An 18,674-nucleotide genomic window follows, 5' to 3' on the forward strand; every position below is an offset into this window, starting at 1 on the left:
GGTAGTAGCACAGGAAACTTTTGCAGCTTCACACGTCAGTGAGATCCTGTAGTGCGCAGAAGCAGCCGTACACAGGAGCGTCCGACCCAGAGGAGGAGAGCTGCGACAAAACACAAGGGTACACCTTTACAAAGATGGTAATGGTCATGAGAAATTAATTAAACTTCTATAATGCAAGAGCGAAAACAGGCGTCTGTGCATAGCTTGGTTGACTGACTGTCGTAACTTGACGGAGACTTCCTAAACTGCACTGCGTCGACGTGCATACGTATTACAGTGCATGAATAAAAGCAGGCTAAAGTTATGTAAATGTGAGTATTTAACAATAACTGAAATTACATTTTTCTTACGACTGCAGAGAGAGTCACTTTCTATACAGCCAAGAGTTTGTTATGAGGAAATAAGGGAAAGGTATGTTATGAAATGGCGTTGTTGTGTCCGCCTCAAAAGAGCGGACTACAACTCCACCAAAGCCTTCAGTTAAATATAGAAACGCACCAGCGTATTTGTAGTTAAGCGTGTGACCCCGTACGATTGAAGCAGAATTAATGCGCGTGACACATTGATCAACCCCAAAGTGTTTTTTGCACAGTACTCTTGATTGCAATGCACCGGTACTGGTGTGTTGTCTTGTCAAACAGGAATAGGTGTGGTAAGGTGTGAAAAATTGCTCCACTAGATTTAGTGTGGACCAGAGGAAAAATAAAAAAATAATATGGTAATTTTTAAATGTAATCAGGCCTAAAGTAGGTCAAAAGGATAAATTGTTATGATTGCCGTTTTTGTTTTGTCAGTGAGCCATAGCACAGTGATTCAAGTAAAAACCAATGAACTTTTAATACATGAATATATTCAGACACTGGAATTCGACAGTGAAAAACATTCCAAAATATTGAATATCAATAACCTTATTAACCTAATGGCACAGTATCAAAGTCTTTTTTATGCCCCTTTCACACTGAACTTTAACTCAGGATGTTCCTGAACCAGGCTATTATTTCAGGAAATACAGGTCACCTGGAGCCTGAACTGCAGAGCAAGATTTACTGTTCAGTGACTTAGCTGCGTGTTTCACCTTGAGGTTTGGAGTGCCATGAAGGTGGTTTACTGCTTAACGGGCTATATCCAGTGATGTGGTGCAAGGTGTATCAGGATGTATGGAGTATATTTGCATGTGCATCACATTCAGTAATGTGTTCAGTTTTTACTTTTCATAGGAGGGCAAAGACATAACCTGCCCGTTTGCCTCTGACTGGCTCGCAGCAGTTGCCTTTAGAGGATGAGTTGTTAGGCTGTCGACAAGCAGAGGACAATGTGCAAATACTACAGGCCCAGTTTTTTTATACTTATTGTAAGTACTCGTACATGTTTGATTTAACTCATGGTGTTCATCCTTTGCCGGAAAAACTTAAAAAAACAAACAAAAAAAAAACATTGGGGTAGAAATTAAGAATAAACATACTTTGGGGGACTGCTACAGCACTGGGTAACATCACTGTACTGAAAACATAACATGCTCTGGAAGAAGCTACAGAGCACTGTAAGAGCACTGTCTACTGACCAAATGATCTTAGAAATTTGAAACTTAGGACAAAAAAAAACCTAAACAGTACAACAACATTAAAAAAAAAACCTTGACGACACCGGGGATGGATACATGGGCATTGATGCACTTGTCATTGTTATTATTATTGCATTTTTATGTCTTCTTGAATAAAAAAAATACAGATTTAAAAACATATACTCCCTGCTTGAATGGAAAATGTATTGTATCAGCTGTCACTGACTGTTGAACAAACCTTTTGCTGTCTCATTGTAGCTGGAGTTCAAGGGGAGGTGGGGTGTATTTGATTGACTGTATCTTGCATTCTGAGCCTCAAGTTGTCACTACATCCTACACACTGGACCTCAAACTAAACACCCCCATGAAAAATAGTCTTGGTTCAGCTTCTCAAATATATAGTTTGCTTTGTCTTTGTAAAATCCTTTACTGAACCTTGTTAAGATGGGAACTGTTCCGAAGGGTAAACAAACATTGGTGCTTGAAAAAAGTACATTACAGACAAAGCAGATAATTGTTAGAGTACAAGCCTACATCCTACAGCCTCATGTTACAGCTGTAAGCATTTGTTTAAATTGCTGTCACGTTCCACCTCTGACATAGTTCTTCAAGATCTATGCGGCTTGACCCATGAATGGCAGGAGACTTCTACTGACAGCTCATTTGTTACAAATTCAATTCAGGTGAAGGCTGACACGCATTAAATGGCCCTTATTTATTTAGACAACGCTGTATGGCTGTGGAAAAATACTATTTGAATTTAATGATGAAGCTCAAAATTCAAGCTTTTCATAAACAATGAAAGTGCATGAAATAATTACCTCCTGCCTTACGATGCAATGCTATTCTACAGGCTGTCCTAGCACCTTTTTTGGTGTTATTTGGCTTCATTTTGGGGATTCACAAGGTAGAACCAACGCAGGACACCCTGGACTCTCTGGATGCTTCTTTCTGTCAGTAAGTAGCCTATAAGATTGTTTGCATTTATCTCAGGAAGTTGGTGTGTACTCTACAGCTTAATACAGATTATCCTGAGAAGCTGATTTTTATCTTTTTTAATCATTTTCACTAAAGTGGTGGACTTGAAGTAAACTATCCAGAACTGGACATTGACAAATGCCTCATAATTCCAAAAGACCTGAAACTCAGAGAGAAAATCAGCACCGTCTGGAAAGCCCCACAGGTTTACTTCTCTGGAGCACAGAAGGTAGGAGACACACATAGTGTGTGTTTATTTTGTTTGCAGGATATCAGAGTTGTCATATAATCCTGCGAAGCCCGTAAGAGTGATAGCTTGTGGTTCAAAGAAGGCATGTGGCATAACATTGTACAGGCTTGTAGAAACAGGTAAGGGATTCATACGATGCAATTTACTCGACTTTGCATTTATGGACAAGCTGCCCTTGTCCTAAATGGTATTATTGTGGAGATAACTTCTCCCAGTATTTAATCTACTTTTACCTAATGAATAGCAGATTGGCCTATCACTAAGTACAAGTAGTTGATTTATTGAATAGAACCATGTTTATTATACTTGGGGGCAGTTTAGGACATTTGAACTTGATACTGTCTGCAATACACAGTTAACTGTCACGTGTGCACACACTTATTTTTAACACTAGAGTGCAGTAATGCATTAAGTATGCTGCAGATCTACCGCAGTATAACAGATCTTGGGTCACTATCTAGGGAAACGGGAAATCCTTCCAACAACTAGTTCAGCTATAGGCATGAAATAACATTAACTTTTTATTTCTTTTTTAAATCTCAGCCATCTCTACAGTTTTTAGCATTTACATTAAATTCACCTTCTGTTATCAGTGTGCCCCGCACTCATGACTGCAGTCATGTCTCTGACCAGAAGGAGGTGCTAGCACTTCAAATTTATGATCTGAATTAGCAGTTGGGTTGAACAAAGGTTACGTTGTGTACACTTATAGTTTTTACTATTAAAAATGTCAGCCAGAAAATATAAATTGCAAAGTTTTTAATATATCTTGGGGTCGTAAATTCAGTTTTGATAGGGGGAAATAAAAATTAACCAGCAAAGCTACAGACAAAAAAATCTCTGTCCTTACCGAGGTGTCAGTTTCAGTTATTAGATTGAAGTGCAGTGGAGTGCTAACAAAGCCACATGCTTTAGTGAATCTTTGTGAAGAACGATATTCTTTAAGGGTTAAGTAAGTTTAACTGAAGTTTAAGAAAACTGCCACCTTCAGTCAAAGCAGAATTATACAATTAGTCTTTTTTCAAATCTAAATCTAAATGAGTTTAGAATTTAGTGCTATTTTAGATTAGAGAATGTAAAACAATTGGACTGTCAAGAATATTACCTGCTGATTGCAAGGAAGACAACAGAAAAAACGATAATGCTTGAAAGAGGATGATGGTTATATTAAAATGATATTGAAATTATAGGCTGTTAGACTCATATCACATAAATATAGATACAGGCAGTGCACATCATCAGGCAAGCCTTATTAAGGTCTTGATATTTAGTCAACCGATCTGTGCAGCATGTTTGTTTATACGTTTATTTGTCAGTTCATCATCTTACGTGTCACTTTATTTTGTAGCAGCAGATTTCAGTCCTCTGAAAACCTGCAGAAAATCCTACATCTGTAAATTGAAAACTTAAATTGAAAGCCACCTCGATTTAGAAGCTAGTTAATGAATTCCAGAGCTAAGCAGTCTAGCTTGAACATGATCTATTGCCCTTCTCTTGCCCAAACTCCATTTGATCTATGGTCGTATTATCTATAATGCTGTCTTACATGATTCTCTTTTATTGCCAGAATCAGTGTCAGACAGCAAAACAGATTACATGCTAGATTAAATCAATACAAACTTTATTTACTGGGTTTTGAAATGTGATTCTCCATTTCTCCTGACACTTATGTAAACTCACACTATTGAGGGTTCAGATTGTTGCCTGTAGTTCTGGTCTGCTGGTCCACCACGCGTTCTGTCACTGTGCCATGCTGCCAACACTGCTGCTTTTCTCTGCCACTTAGCTCTTGTACCCAATAGCAGGAATACAGAATAGTGACCGCTCGGATCCACCCACTGGAACACCCACTTCATCACTGGGACGGGATACATGCCTGCTGAGTAACTGTAATGAAACACGGCGGGCAGTAGTCCCATAAACCTGCCTCTAAATATGTGCTCATGACCAAAAACAAAAGCAAGGGGCCACAAAAACTGTAGATTTCTGTGTCCAAACTTCAGAGCTACTGTTGACCACTTAAACTCTGGCATGTGCTTAAAAGAAGTGTGGTTTAGAAATTCTAGTTATACTCGCAATCCTCAAATACATCTACGGTTTGATCTGAGTGGCATATGTGTTGGATATTGGGACCAAATTGCTTGAGAGCACAGCTTGGTTATATTTAGTGTTATAAGGAAAGGTAGTGTGTGGTGTTAATCAGTGTTGGAAAGCATGAGACATGTTTAGAACTCATTGTTATAAGCTGAAAGTACAAATTGTTTAATGCCACTTAGTGCATTTTTGAAGACATGGACTTTTTTTTCCATATAGTATCATGAATTTGCAAACTTGAAAAAGTTGTGTAAAAAATTCCTTCATGACTATAGCAGTAGAGGCAAAGAAATCTTAAGCACTCCCTCGTAATGCTTGTGTTTTGAGGGCAATGCACACAGAAGTGTTATTGTAATTAGTTTCTTTGCAGAAACTAAGATCATTATTTTAGCTGCAAAAAAACTTTTCTCCCAGTCTCACACTTGCGATGACTTTTCTTCGAGGTGAACAGAAACATCTGTTTGTGGTCAAACAGTCAGACACCTGTATCAGATACCTTTATTGATGTTTGTATTATTCCATAAAGGTTTAGACAGTGTTTGTACTGTATTTCATGAAAAAAGTTTTCACATGTCAAAAAGAATGGACGAACACCTTCACGCCCCAACTTAGACTCTTGTTTCAGTCAGCTTTATAATCTACTTTGAAAATGCTTTTATGACATTTTGAATGAAAGAAATTGAATAGATCACGTTTTCGGAGAGCAGCAAAGGCTAGAGGACAGAAAATAGTTCAAATCAAACTGACACCAAGAGAAGGTAAGAATCAAGAAAAGTCTACTCTATATGATTGAAAATCTCAGTATATATGTTTAGCTATGTGGCAGGTCATCCAGGTGTGTTCATTTTAGCAAGTTGCATTTTCTTTAATTTATGTAAATACAGTAGTTATTTGAGCTTTTTAAGAGGAATGTAAAAAGTCTGACTGCATTTATTTTACTTCAAATCTATTTCTAATTCCATCATCTAATCTCATCTAACAGTGTCTACAGTTCTGTCCTTTTTTACATTAACAAACTGGTTTGTTTTATAGGGTCTCTTACGCATCCTTGTGAGTGTTGCTGTGATTGCTTTCTCAGCCGAGACATAAATTTATGCCGTCTTATTATAATTCCTTATTTTAGGCTCTAGATGGTCATCTTTCATTGATGCAGTTTATGTAAACAACATAGGCCGCAGTGCTGCTATCTTTACCACATAGTTGCTCCAAAACTGGAGACAGTTTTAGAGGTTTTTCTTTTTTAGTAAGGACCGTAGCCACAGGGCACATTCTTTGACATGGGGGATTTCAAAGCCTTGTTTTTTGGGTAGACATTTCTTGCATCTGGTGGATGGAATGAGGGTTTAAACCATTACTGCGATTAGAGCTGCCTCACTATGATCTCTTGAGCTTGCTTACTCCTGCTAATAGCTGTTTCCTCTCTATTTCTCTCTATCTTTTTCTTTTGCGCTTTCTCTCTCTCCGTGAATGATTTTTATGCTTTGCTAAAACATGTGGGGGCGTTTAGAGAGGATTTAAATGCAACGATCCCCCTCCTCTTTTTTTTTTCCTTTTTTTTGGTGAATCTCAGTGTTCTTTTCTGCAAGCCTCTGATGACGACAGGGCAGCTTTAAGCCTGGCAGTGCCCACGGCAGGCTGCCGTCTCAGCGCTGCCCACTCTCCTCACTGTTGGCATGATGGAGAAAGCGAGGGTGGGGTTCCTCTCTAACAGACCCTGTCATTCCTAGGGAAGCCTACATGTCCACCCATGCAGGATTCCTGATAAGTCTTCGTGTTGGGGTTGTTGGAGCACGCAGTTGAGGTTTTTATTTTCGGTGTTTGATAGTCCTCATTCAGCAGTGAGTCAAGGATGTATATTTAGAAGAACATACAAGACACTTCCTTGCGCCTTTTTATGACAGTGAGGGTCAGAAAGTGAAACATTTCCTGTATTATCCATCTAATTACATATTCAGTGTCATCAGGTGGGAGTTTTTGGCTCTGCTGGATTAAAGAAGCATGTTTGGCAGGGATTCAGAGAGTTTATTTCCTTAGCTAATGTGCCCCTTTGTCATTATAACATCCCGTTAAGCTGACCCGTATCCTGCTCCATTCAGTCCTTGCCTGGTACTACATAACACACATGATTCATGCAAGCTTCTGAACAGGAAAGAAATACAACCTTCTGCTAGTCGAAGCGCTCGATTGATTGAACATGTTCATTGCGATGAAGAAAGGTATTAAACCTCCGCCACTTTCTCACACAGAAGTATAAAAAATGTGTACCTTGTGAAGCATGTATGTGGCATGCAGACTTCTGAACAGGTGCGCACAGAGAAACTCATTCAGGTTGTTTCATACCAGGGGTTAAGTTGTGTCCTTATTTATTGTCTGCTGGTCAGACAAACATTTATATATTTACATTTATATTTTCTTATTTCTCTCCTTTTCAGGTTTTCTTCCTCTCTCAATAATGTATTCATGTTCACAATGAGAGAATATTTTTCTTGTTAAGCTACTGCTTTGTTCCCGTTGTTGCAGTAGCATGATATTCCTGCACCTTACATTTGGCCCAAGAGCGTGGGCTGCAGTACTGATACTCTGTGGCTGTGAGTAAAATATGATTTCAATTGCCATGAAAATGTATTGTGTTATCAATGGGAGGATAAGAACAGATTAAGGAAGCTCTGGGATGCTCTTACAAATGACAATGGTCAGGTTTCTATGCAAGCAGCAGTGTTAGAATTTTTTTTTACATCTGCACTATTTCACAAAAGCTTGGAGAAAAGGAGTCAAAGCCGACTCAACAAAAATCTGAATTACTGCTTTTTAATTTGTTTAGATACTTTCTGTGAAGGTATTGATTACTTTGAGGTGTCCACTTTTCCCACAACAAACTAACAACGTTAGATAGAAGCGCAGGTATTATTTTTTTGCGGAAGACACAAGACAACGCATGATGATCATGAAATTCATCAGTTACATTCAAATTTACTTTAGGAAAGACTTAGAGAGGCGACAAGTCTTTAATGAAAATACCTCCTGAACCTTGTGCTTCCTTGATTAATATTCAGTATTCACTCAGGAACTCTCTCTTGTCAGTTCATATACATTGACTGCAAAATCTGTTCAAACAGAGATTCATAATCTGCATGGGAAGTGCATCTGCTGCTGTGGATACTTAGACAAACACACAAGATTAAATTTCTATTTATATGAACCGCAGAAATCTAACTTGCCAGAGAATCACTGTGAGAACTGGAGACGACTTGGTAGTACTTTGGTTCAGTAAGAAGACTGTACGTTTTCTTGTTGTGTTTCATCCAGCTGGGAAAGAGGAGAATTAAAAGAAACAGATATTGAACTGTAACTGTTCCTTTAGATTCTTATGGCATAATTTGTCCTAAATATGAAGTGTGAATGCAGACTCTGTGCAAAACTTTATGCACAGGATTACTGTGGTGCTTATGTTTGAAGCTGAAGTAACTGACTTTTTTTATGTCTCTGACAGCTTCTTTTGTTTTAGAAGTAACTAATTACGGAGTTAAAAGTGATTGAGTGAAGTTTGCTTAAGACCCAGATGCTTGGCTTAGTGGCATTTTGCCCAAAATGTTTTGTGCTTCTCATTTGTGGTCCAGCACAGGGTTTAGTTACAGTTGTGTCCCAATCCTCTGATTCACCTTCTCTAAGAACAGCTTCAGGGCTTCTCATAATGCTTAACTCTCCATAATGCCATCCCCTTCATCTCCCCAGTGGTCTTATTGTCTTAACTCTGGATGGAGAGACAGAGTGTAAAAAAACAGGTTAATACACATTTGGCGCGCTGAAAGTAAAGTTATCTTTTTAAGGATAGACTGTTAAAGTTTTCTTGTTTGATGTCTCTCCCAGCTTGTTTAGTTGCCTTGTACCTGTATGCTTTTAATAGATTTGATTAAGAAATTCACTTTGCTTTTGACATTAAGAGGCTTCTTGTAGTCGAAGAGATCAGGTCCATTGATGTGTTAATTGATCTGAGGGAATGATAAAGCTGCCTTTTTTTTGTCAGTTTCCTGATCCTGTAGTTTGGAAGCATTGAAAATGTTATGCAAATGATTTGTTAATCCCTTTACATTATTTGTTCCATTTCTCCCTTTCATTTTCACACTCAATTTTGAGCACAGCAGGCTGTCAGGCGGACACCCTCAGATTGCTAATTCTTAAGATATAAAAAAAAAACGAAGTCACTCATCCTACATTTTAGAATATATTTTATTCAATAAATTAATTGAATGGAATCACTTACCTGAAAAATATTCGAAGGTATCCTGTGAGTGTTTTGCTTTAGACATGTTGAACTTTGCCTCCTAGTTTTATTTTTTGTGTATTTTCTTGCTACTTCATGCTACTTTCACCAGCAGATTAACAGTGAAGAAAAACAGTGACCTGCACAATTAAACCTATAAAATCAGCATAAGCAGGATAAGACAGATGAGTATAAGCTAAGAGAGCAGATGAAAGTGTGACCAGTATTTTTTTATTTTTCTTAGTTTTGTTGTCCCAAAGGTTGGTGTTAAAAATAATAAGAAAGAGGTGGGATGGTCTTAGATTCAAGAAGCTTAAAATGCAAAATCTCAAATAAGCCCAATTTTTCCTAGCCAATCGCTTTGCATTTTGGTGGGTTTGTGTTGATCGTCTCAACTGACTCACATCCCGCCCCTCCCCAAATAAAAACACTAGAGATTTACGTGGCTTTTCAAAAAATGTATCTAGACATTTATCCAGCTTAATCTTCTTAACATATTAAAGTGATTTGCTTTACCCCGAAGTGGCTGAAGCTGAGAGCTCACCGCCCCTCATGGCATTAAGACCTCAGAGGCATTGTGGACACCTTCCGCTGTTGAATAAGAAAAAGGTGGGCAGGAGTCAGGCTGCTTCTCAGCTGTGAAGCTATGGCTGTCTCCACTGTGTGTCCATTTTACTTTTTTTTTTTTTTGTTTTTGTTCTGTTATTAGTCCAACTGTTGCACTCAGTCAGGGTTCTTAGGCACACGGCTCTGCCAGCACTGCCCACACTGTGGTGTGGAGGTTTGGAGCTCTCAGCTTTTGAGCTGAACTGAAAGAGCTCTCTCACAGAGTAGGTGTTGGCATGATGCTTTGTTTCTTTCTGTGAATGTCATGAAAGGTATGGATAATGAGAAAACTGAAGCACATTGATGGCATGATTTATCTGGATGCCAACTTTGCGCCTGACTTCAGATTTGGGCATTTTCAAAAAGTCGATGTGCTTAACCTTTTCTTCAGGCTCGACACAAATGTGAGAATCGCTTGTGACAGTTGCAATGTGTTTTTCTTTAAAACATCACTTCACAAGCCAGGCAGCTAAAAGGTCCTGGTCAAACTCAAGTGTCGCTAATGTCTCTATTTGGCATCATGCTCTGTGGATCTGCCTCAGGCCATTAGTTTAGCCAGATCTCATCAGTAGAACTGTGAGTTTCTACATGGGGACATTCATTGTAGCTGAAGTCTTAAGCCATTTATTGTCATTATGGTATTTAGCTTAGCGTCTGTCAAATTTAAATCAGATGTGATGGGGTCGAAGTCAGTGTGCTGGAACATCAGGCATGATTTATTTATCACAAGTTGGAGTTTCAACAGTTGCGTCAAAAGAAATCCTTGAAATTATTATTATTATTATGTTATATTATAATGTATTTCAAGTAGAACTTTTACTGAATAACTGACTCTGATCACCTTGGGAGGATGACAGTCATACTCACAATCCAAGCCAAAAACAGTGACCACAAAACTTTTAAGACTGATCTAGAATATTCGGGCTCATTTTAACGTTCAATGTCTCTGGCTTTAGTTTGTTTCGTCTATAATGCCAAAAAGTGCAATATGTGATCTGTAGCCTACTGGCTTTAATAGTTACTCACCTGCAGCTTTTCATCAGAAGTTTTCCTACTTTTCACTTTTGCTTAAAAAATTACTCAAACTATTTATATTGATTAATATTATTGCCACTGCTGTAAACATAACATGGATTTAAGATATCAACACTTTATTTATAAACTGAAATATTAAAAAAATGACAGCACATCCTCCTCTTCCTTCCTTCTCTCTTAAACAATTGCGTTTGACTTTCACTGAGATGCATCTTTATAAGAGTTATCTCAGTGGAGGGAAACAATTATGTTGCCCAAAACAGAGACTCATTACTTTGAGATTTTTTTCTTTATTGTTATTAAATCATCACCGATTGTATTGATTTTTTTTTTAATTGATTTTCTTTTTCTCATACAGCACATGAAAATGTTGCATATCATAAGATATTAAGATAAGCTATTTTTAAAATCCCTTTTGCTGGTTTTAATCTATTTTGTGTCTGTTCCTTATTTGATGCAGAGACTTTTTAAAACAGCCAGCGCTGCGTCTGACAGAATATGACTGAGACTTTCTTACATCCCTCAGAAATAAACTACATCTGCAGAACATTGATTTAATGAAAAATACAATCACAAATCGTAGGTTAGAAATATTCAGGTCCAGATTCATCATTGAGACACACCACTGGTTTCAGATGACCTCACTGTTATTCAGAGTCAGCACAGTGGTTACACAGTTGATAATCAACATCATGGTCTTGATTGATAGGGTTAATTCAGACAGATTTCCAAAATAGATTCTGAATATGTTGAACCTGCCTTGTGCTACATACCCCAGGACTAAATATGCATGTGTCTACAGCATGTGATGCTGTTGTCTTAATCTAACAATGAAAATTAGACTCTTTAGAGAAAGAAGAGATCGTGAACTAGGTTTAAATTACATACAAGTGTACTTTCCTAGAAACATATAGAAGCATATTTGCTGCTAATTACATGATATGATTTTTAGTTGATGTTTATCTCGGATGTTGTTACGTCTGCTACTCACAACATAAGCATCATAACGGTGACGCTCTTGCAAAGAACACGCGTCTCTGACCTGTATGTGCTGCACCATATCGTATAGTTTTGTGTTCATGTAGACGTTAGGGTACCACATGAAAAGACATGTAAGGATTTTACTCTGCCTTCTCTTAGTCAAAATGGTAGGTACATGACCCCCTGTGCTTGGACTGAATGTCTAACAGGTGTGATAATCATACACTGAGGGGAGTCCATGCAAAATGTTGTTGAACCTAGCGCAGCGCCACACAGACGAGCTCTTCAAACAAAATATGAGTGGTAGCTTCTTTTCATACCACATAGAATTGAAGAAATTGATTGGAACTGGGAGGCTTAGAACTGGATTTTCCTCAAACATAATATTTTTTCTTTAACAACTGCAGCTTAAATTTAGATTTTTCTTTTTTTTCTGGCTTTGTTTTTTATTTCTTTGTCCAAATCCTATCGAGTGGTGCTTCAGGTTTTTCCTTGAGTAAAAAGTTGATATTGTTGTGGGGAGGGAAAAAGGACTTTTTTCATGTGTGCAGGAATGTAGATTTTTCCCCCCGTGAAATCCTAATTGTGCCTTGGAGGGCTGGTAGGGTATCTCTGCTCAGCTCAGCTCAACAGGATTTGTGTCTGTGTATGTTAGAGTATGTCTCTCAGCTTGAATACGGATATAACCCTTTCATTGCACAAGCTGCTGATTTTTCATATTTGCCGATAGGCTGATCCTGTGTATGCGTAGCTTTTCGTGGAAGACATTGAAAGTTTTTTTTTTTGCATATTTATTTCTTTTCCTTAAAATATTTCATGTTTGTTAAGAGTTAATGGAGATAACATGTGGAGCTCTTTTTCTCGATATAAAATTAAACTCCTGAAACCGGGTTTCATCAGTAGTATGTGGTCAAAACTATGTCCTTTGCACTGCTGAAATTATTGCTGTGCATTTATCTATGCAAATCCAGGATAAGATCCTATCTGCCTCCAGCAACATATCCTCCTGGATTTGGCCTATGTGTGCCAGACAGGTTATGGTTGACAGTTAAAAAAGGAACGGCAACAACATATGTGCGAAGATTATTGCTGTAGTCATTAATTGTCACTTGAAAGGGGATTAGGATTACCAGTCCTATAGAACACTGTAACACCTGTCCTTCCTCTTCTCTAACAATGTTACTTCCTTTTTTTTTTTCTTTATTTCAGTATCAGTTCAAGTTGGCAAAATAAAAAAGCCTGATTTATTCAAATGAATCATCAACGCTGGAAATGATTCAATATGTGCCACATTCAGATGGGTGATATATTATTCCCTTGGGGAGAGGCAAAGATGGAGCTGTGGAGCTGTTTTATTCGTGCTGTCTTTATCAGTGTGTCAGGCAGAGAGGCTGAGCTTGTTCTCTGTGAATGGACGAGCCCTTGAACCATAAACCTGTACCTCCTCTGATAACAGTTTTTGCATTGTGATGTAAGTGCCATTCTCTGTGATGTCCTCTCTGACAGCACTAAATATATCAACATGCACAAAATGATCTGTCAGTCGAATTATTTTATTTCAACCTGTTCTCCAAAACTAAGGATTTTCTGTGCTGTGCGCACAGTGTGTGTTTGAAGACATATTATGGATTTTGCCCAGGCTTCAAAGCAAAGAGCAATATTGTGATTGTATTTCACCAAGCTTTGCTGTTCTTGTTCCTCATGTTTTGCCTGTAGCTGAATGTTTTTACTGTACTTTGTGTCTTCGGTATCTTGCTCTGTATATCCTAAGTGTTATTTCTGCTGTTGGGACCTCTGACTGCTCTGACGTCTGAAAATCTCCACATCTTCTAAAGTGATAAGACTGCTCCCTGAATTACTCAGAACCCGTGATGACATGGCCCTGATTGTCAGACGGGTGGGCTGGTGACACTGGAACACAGACGGTGCTTGTCTGTTTGAAATATTCTGTTTCGAGCCTCCAAGCCCTGGGCAGTCCTCTCTCTTAGTCTCCCAACACCCAGCTTCGCCCACTGAAACAAGACAATTCCATACTGGAAAATCCGACCCTGTCAACTGGCAGTCTGGACCCCCACTTCCACCCCTTAATAGGCACAAGAGTTTGCCACCCCGTGTAGATGCCTTTTGGTCGCCATCCATGGATGGCGTCAATAGCATCTTCCTACACAAAAGTGATTGAACGAAGGGCACAAGAAAATGTGGGAATAATTTACACTTTCTCACTGTACAACCATCAGAAGCCATAATTAATCATGATAGAAAAAATGTGGAAGCCATCTTGGCTGGTGAAACACGCAGTGCCTGTGAACAGCCCTGACACCTTTAACAGCTCTGATGGCCAAATAGGAATGGGTGTCAGAGTGCTTACAACTGAGCTCCCTTCATGGCACCATGTTTCACATAGTCTTCAGAACTGTGTCTGCTGCATGAAGCTGTCGCAGCCATTTGTTATACATGTTATTTACATGGATCATACATACTGTTAAAATAGACAGAAAAAATCTCTCAGTTTCACTCTGTGGTTGCTTCCAGAGTGAAATATGATGCCGTTCAGTAAGCTGATTTTAGAACAGAAGTTAAGATATGAACTTTAAATGTTTACTGTTTTGAAATGACATGTAATACCCTGTGTAAACTTGTCGTTTTCAGCTACTAATCTGTTGATCTGAATAGATATTTATTACTTTGGCTTTCATCCTCCAAATATGTCATGAGAGCTACCTTAAGATTCCAGGATGTGGGTGAAGTTAGTTGAATGTGCTCACCTTTTAACTTTTTCAGGCAACTTGGTGGTAAAATAACAGAAAAATAGCAGATCTACGACTCTCAGTGTGTGACAAGCTTGACAGATTAATTATGGATATGAGTCCAGGGCTGTAATTTGCCCTGTTTGACTTTGTTGTGTTCTCTGCTGTCAAACTATATGACAAAAATATTTCCCTCTTGCCTCATTTAGCACAGACAGAATCTGAGGCTAATATCTGAGCACCTGACCGCATGTTGCTTCAGTGAACCTGCTACTTGTAGTTACTGTGCATGAGCATGTGCATTTGCAGAAATGCTTTCATGGTAGTGAGTAGGTGTATGTGTGTAAAGCCACCACTAGAAAGTGTTGAAAGCCTCAGCTAGCAAGATCGCATCCAGGGTGACTAATAAGCTTAACATGAGCACGGCTGTGTTTGCAAGCATGGTACGCTGAAAGAAGTCTTCAGTGTTGGGAGAAATGCAGAAACGATTCCTTCGGCTGCTACTAATTCCTTCACCCCCCTCAAGCTTCAATCAGACTGTGAACCATCTTACTGCTAACAGTGGCTTCGTTGCAGTTACAAAGTGCACATCAGAAGTACAAGGCTTCATAAATAAAGTTCGGAGCAGATGCCATTTAGATACTTGCAAAGTTTATCAAAGAGCTGCTTTGATAAACATTAATAGGTTTGGGGGCAAAAATGAACAGTGACAGTGACAAAGAACATTCATATTTACTGCACAGAATATAGGCTATGAAAGATATTGCATTGTCTTGTCTTGCCCTCTGCCAGGTGTTAATTTGATTAAAAATAGCTAGTTCGCATATTTTTAGGTAAAAAAATTCAACTTGATCGAAACAATTATGTAAACTTGTGTTTCATATTCTGCTCTTATTCCTCTTGAACTGCTGCCTCTTCATAGCTCACCCGCTCTTCTGTTTGGCTAACTAGCAGAAATCTAGTAGCCGTGTTTAGGCCTGGAATATGCATTTGTGTCAACATGTGACTTTCCTTTGACCATGTTACTCCTGGAAGTATGGATTTATAAGCCACTCCACACTCCATTCCTGTGTGGGAGGAAGCCGAGTTAAAAATAGGCAGGTTTGGAGGTAGTGTGGAGCCTGCACTATCTGAGGCACTTCAGAACATACTGAGAACCATTGGTACTCTTTGCATATCATGTAGTTGTGTCATTGAACAACATGGTAAATCAGTGTCTGCAGTGTCATCGTCTCATCATGTTGTATAATGCAGTATAATATCAGTTGTATTCAAAATGCACCCAGATGGCATATCTCAGAAAAATGCCTTGACAAGTTAGCTTTTCTTTGGTTTGCATAGTGATCCTGATTCATTTCCTGTAATAACTGTCATGATTCTGTGATTGAGGATAGCTGCACATAGGAATGGTTCAGTCACAAACGCAGTAAATATAATCAGTTCTATCTTGGATGCACTGATGTACACAATCCATGAATGTGAATGTATGGATATTGGCTTTGCAGATGTTGTGTATAAAGGAAATGCAACGTAGCAGTTGGCAGACATGGTGAGAATAACAGAATCTGAGCATAACTGTTGTTTGTTTAGATGCAAGTTAAGATGCAGTGCACATGTGGAACCCACCTGTTAATGCTTATGAGACGATCACAAGAGCATGATCATCAAAATCAACCCAAAGGGTTTGGAATAAATGCATGGTATTTAATTTCATCCTCAAGTCTGAACTGGATAGCATCTTGAACCACATTCATCGACAAACTGGGCCTCAAACTAACATCTTTGTTAAGTTTCATGACTGCATCGTCTACAGCTGGGACGCTAACTTGTTGACAAGACTGCTCACGGAGAGACAGCCATAAACAGCTGTCAAAGAGAAGACACCCGTGTGATAGGTCACACCATGTCTCCACAACCACATTTTGTTTTCACCAGACACACTAACATGTCAGTTATAATTGGCGCATTTACAAATGCATGTAACTTTGCCCCCAGTGGACACTTTCTTGCTCCTATTATAGTTTATGCTCATTTGTGTTTGAGGTAATTAAAGTTAAGAAGTATTTCAACACCTCAATACATCTCAATTGGTATTGAACATTTTCTTTATATTCATCACTATCACCAGATCCAGGAAGACACCCTCACAATATCTAATGTAAGCAAATATATAAAAATAAATCAATTAAAACAGATTCACAGCAGTTTTAGATATATATTTACATATAGCTAAAACTACCATACAATATGTTATATACAGTGTATAATTTGTGCTACAGAATTACTCTGATTTTGTTCTCATTTTGTTTTAGGTTAGTGAAATTCGATACACTGGCAAGCTGATACAGATCAAATGTGAGTTGTAGAATTATTTTAGACAAATTCAGATTAAATGTGTTGGTGGTGAAAAAATAAATTAGTAGATCAGTAAGAATATGTTTTAAAAAGAAGAAGGAAATAATATATTTAGGAAATGAACCTGAAACTGATTACATGCAGTCAAAAAGTGATGAGAGGGATTAAAACATTTTGAATCATGAATGCTGTAAAATAAATAGTTAAATTAAAAAATCCCCATTTTAAAATGGTCAGTTCCAAAGTTAAATCAGGCAATAATATCATCTGAAAATTAAAGCATATGTTAAGTTTGGTATGATCTCGTCCAAAAGACAAGGGTGCATTAAATCAAATATTTTCAGGGTTTTTTTTGTATCAGTTCAAGTCTTCACATTGTAAAATCTAAAGTAACTCAAATTGTATGGCAGACAAATACAAACATGTCAAGCCCTCATTTGTAAAGCTCACATCTTAGATTTCAAGTCTATGATGAGCAGATGACTATTTCACAAGCAGATGATGTAGGGATTGTGAGTAAATATATACTGCTGACAAGCACTGATTAGCTACAACATTAAATCCAATTACAGGTAAATAGAATTACATAGTTCATCCCACTACAATGCAGTGTTCTGATGGCAAATCAGAGGTCTCTCCATTCACGTGGATTTTGCTTTTACATGTGCCACCTTAGTTACATTGTGGCAGACCAAACATGCTCCTTTTGATTATGTGATTGAACATATTAGATTCTCAACTTCCGGTTGTACAGCCTAAAAACTCTTTAACTGGACTTTCAGTCTGTAGTTGCAACAAGACCTTTGAGCCACTACGGTAATCAGATATCGTTTGATGGAGTTAGTTCTTCGCCATAGATGTGTGGCAGATTAACAATCTGCTGGTTATTTGTGCTGATGATGGAGGTTTTTTTTATATACTGTTTGTAGTGAGAACAATGGAGTTTCCAAGCCTCTAGAGATGAGCTGTGGGGGATGGGCTGATATTAATGACAATGAGGGCCTCCTCACCTGTAGAGTTGTTGACCTCTAGGTGAGTGACACAGCCCCCCAGCATTCTCCATCTCATCTTTGGGTTTACGGCCCCGCTTCTCTCTCCCCAGGATTCAATTACCTCAGACAGGCTGACCCCTGACCTCCTCTACACCAGAATGGACCTCGTCTCCAGACCTGCTAAACTTACTCTGTGTGTTCTTACCTGCTGTTCTTCACTCTCACTGCCATCTTTCCTCTAAAATGACACCTTATCATTTTTTCCCAAAGTGTAAAAGTCAACACCACTTTACTCTTTGAATTAATTTGATATCAGATTATGTTTTTTTCTCATTCCCAGAATTATTCTAAATCAGTTTTGCCTGCTAAAAGACCCAAATTGATCAGTGAGACTCACTTTCTACTTCCTCTGCTTTGCTTTACCAGTCCTATTTTCTGTATTTAGAGTATGATCTTTCACCTCACTCTAAGCTGCAGTCGATGGTTGTTAAGCCATCACCGTCTCTTAATCACAACACAGATACCTGCTAATTACCAAACGAGTTCAAGTATTTTTGCTACTTAGATAAGGATTTGGGATCGATGCATTGCTTTGCTCTGAGTTGAGCAATGAGCACAGCTGACCATTAAATTCAGAGGATAAAGCAATGGGTATATTAATTGGCAGTTGCATGGATGACACAGTTTGGTATTGGGTCAGGGATAAAGTATGAACTTGTAAACTCACAAAGGGGCCTCTTTTTCTTCCCTCCATCTCACTAACACACTCTCGTCCTTCGTGGTGTCATCAGTTAGCGGAGCCGAGCTCGATAGC

General features: G+C 38.5%; 1 protein-coding gene across 1 annotated transcript in view; it reads left to right on the forward strand.

Moving 5' to 3' along the window:
* The first annotated feature begins 51 nt into the window (after positions 1 to 51).
* The window catches only part of LOC140310052 (phosphatidylethanolamine-binding protein 4), a 49,861-nt gene continuing 31,238 nt past the window's right edge, over positions 52 to 18,674 (forward strand). The window contains exons 1-3 of the mRNA XM_072388183.1: positions 52 to 137; positions 2,415 to 2,518; positions 2,636 to 2,768. Coding sequence (XP_072244284.1) covers positions 135 to 137; positions 2,415 to 2,518; positions 2,636 to 2,768 — 240 coding nt within the window. The 5' untranslated portion in view covers positions 52 to 134. The remainder of the gene's footprint in view (positions 138 to 2,414; positions 2,519 to 2,635; positions 2,769 to 18,674) is intronic.

Source organism: Leuresthes tenuis, unplaced genomic scaffold (genome assembly GCF_036924035.1).
Source record: "Leuresthes tenuis unplaced genomic scaffold, fLeuTen1.0.hap1 SCAF_6, whole genome shotgun sequence".
NCBI lineage: Eukaryota > Metazoa > Chordata > Actinopteri > Atheriniformes > Atherinopsidae > Leuresthes > Leuresthes tenuis.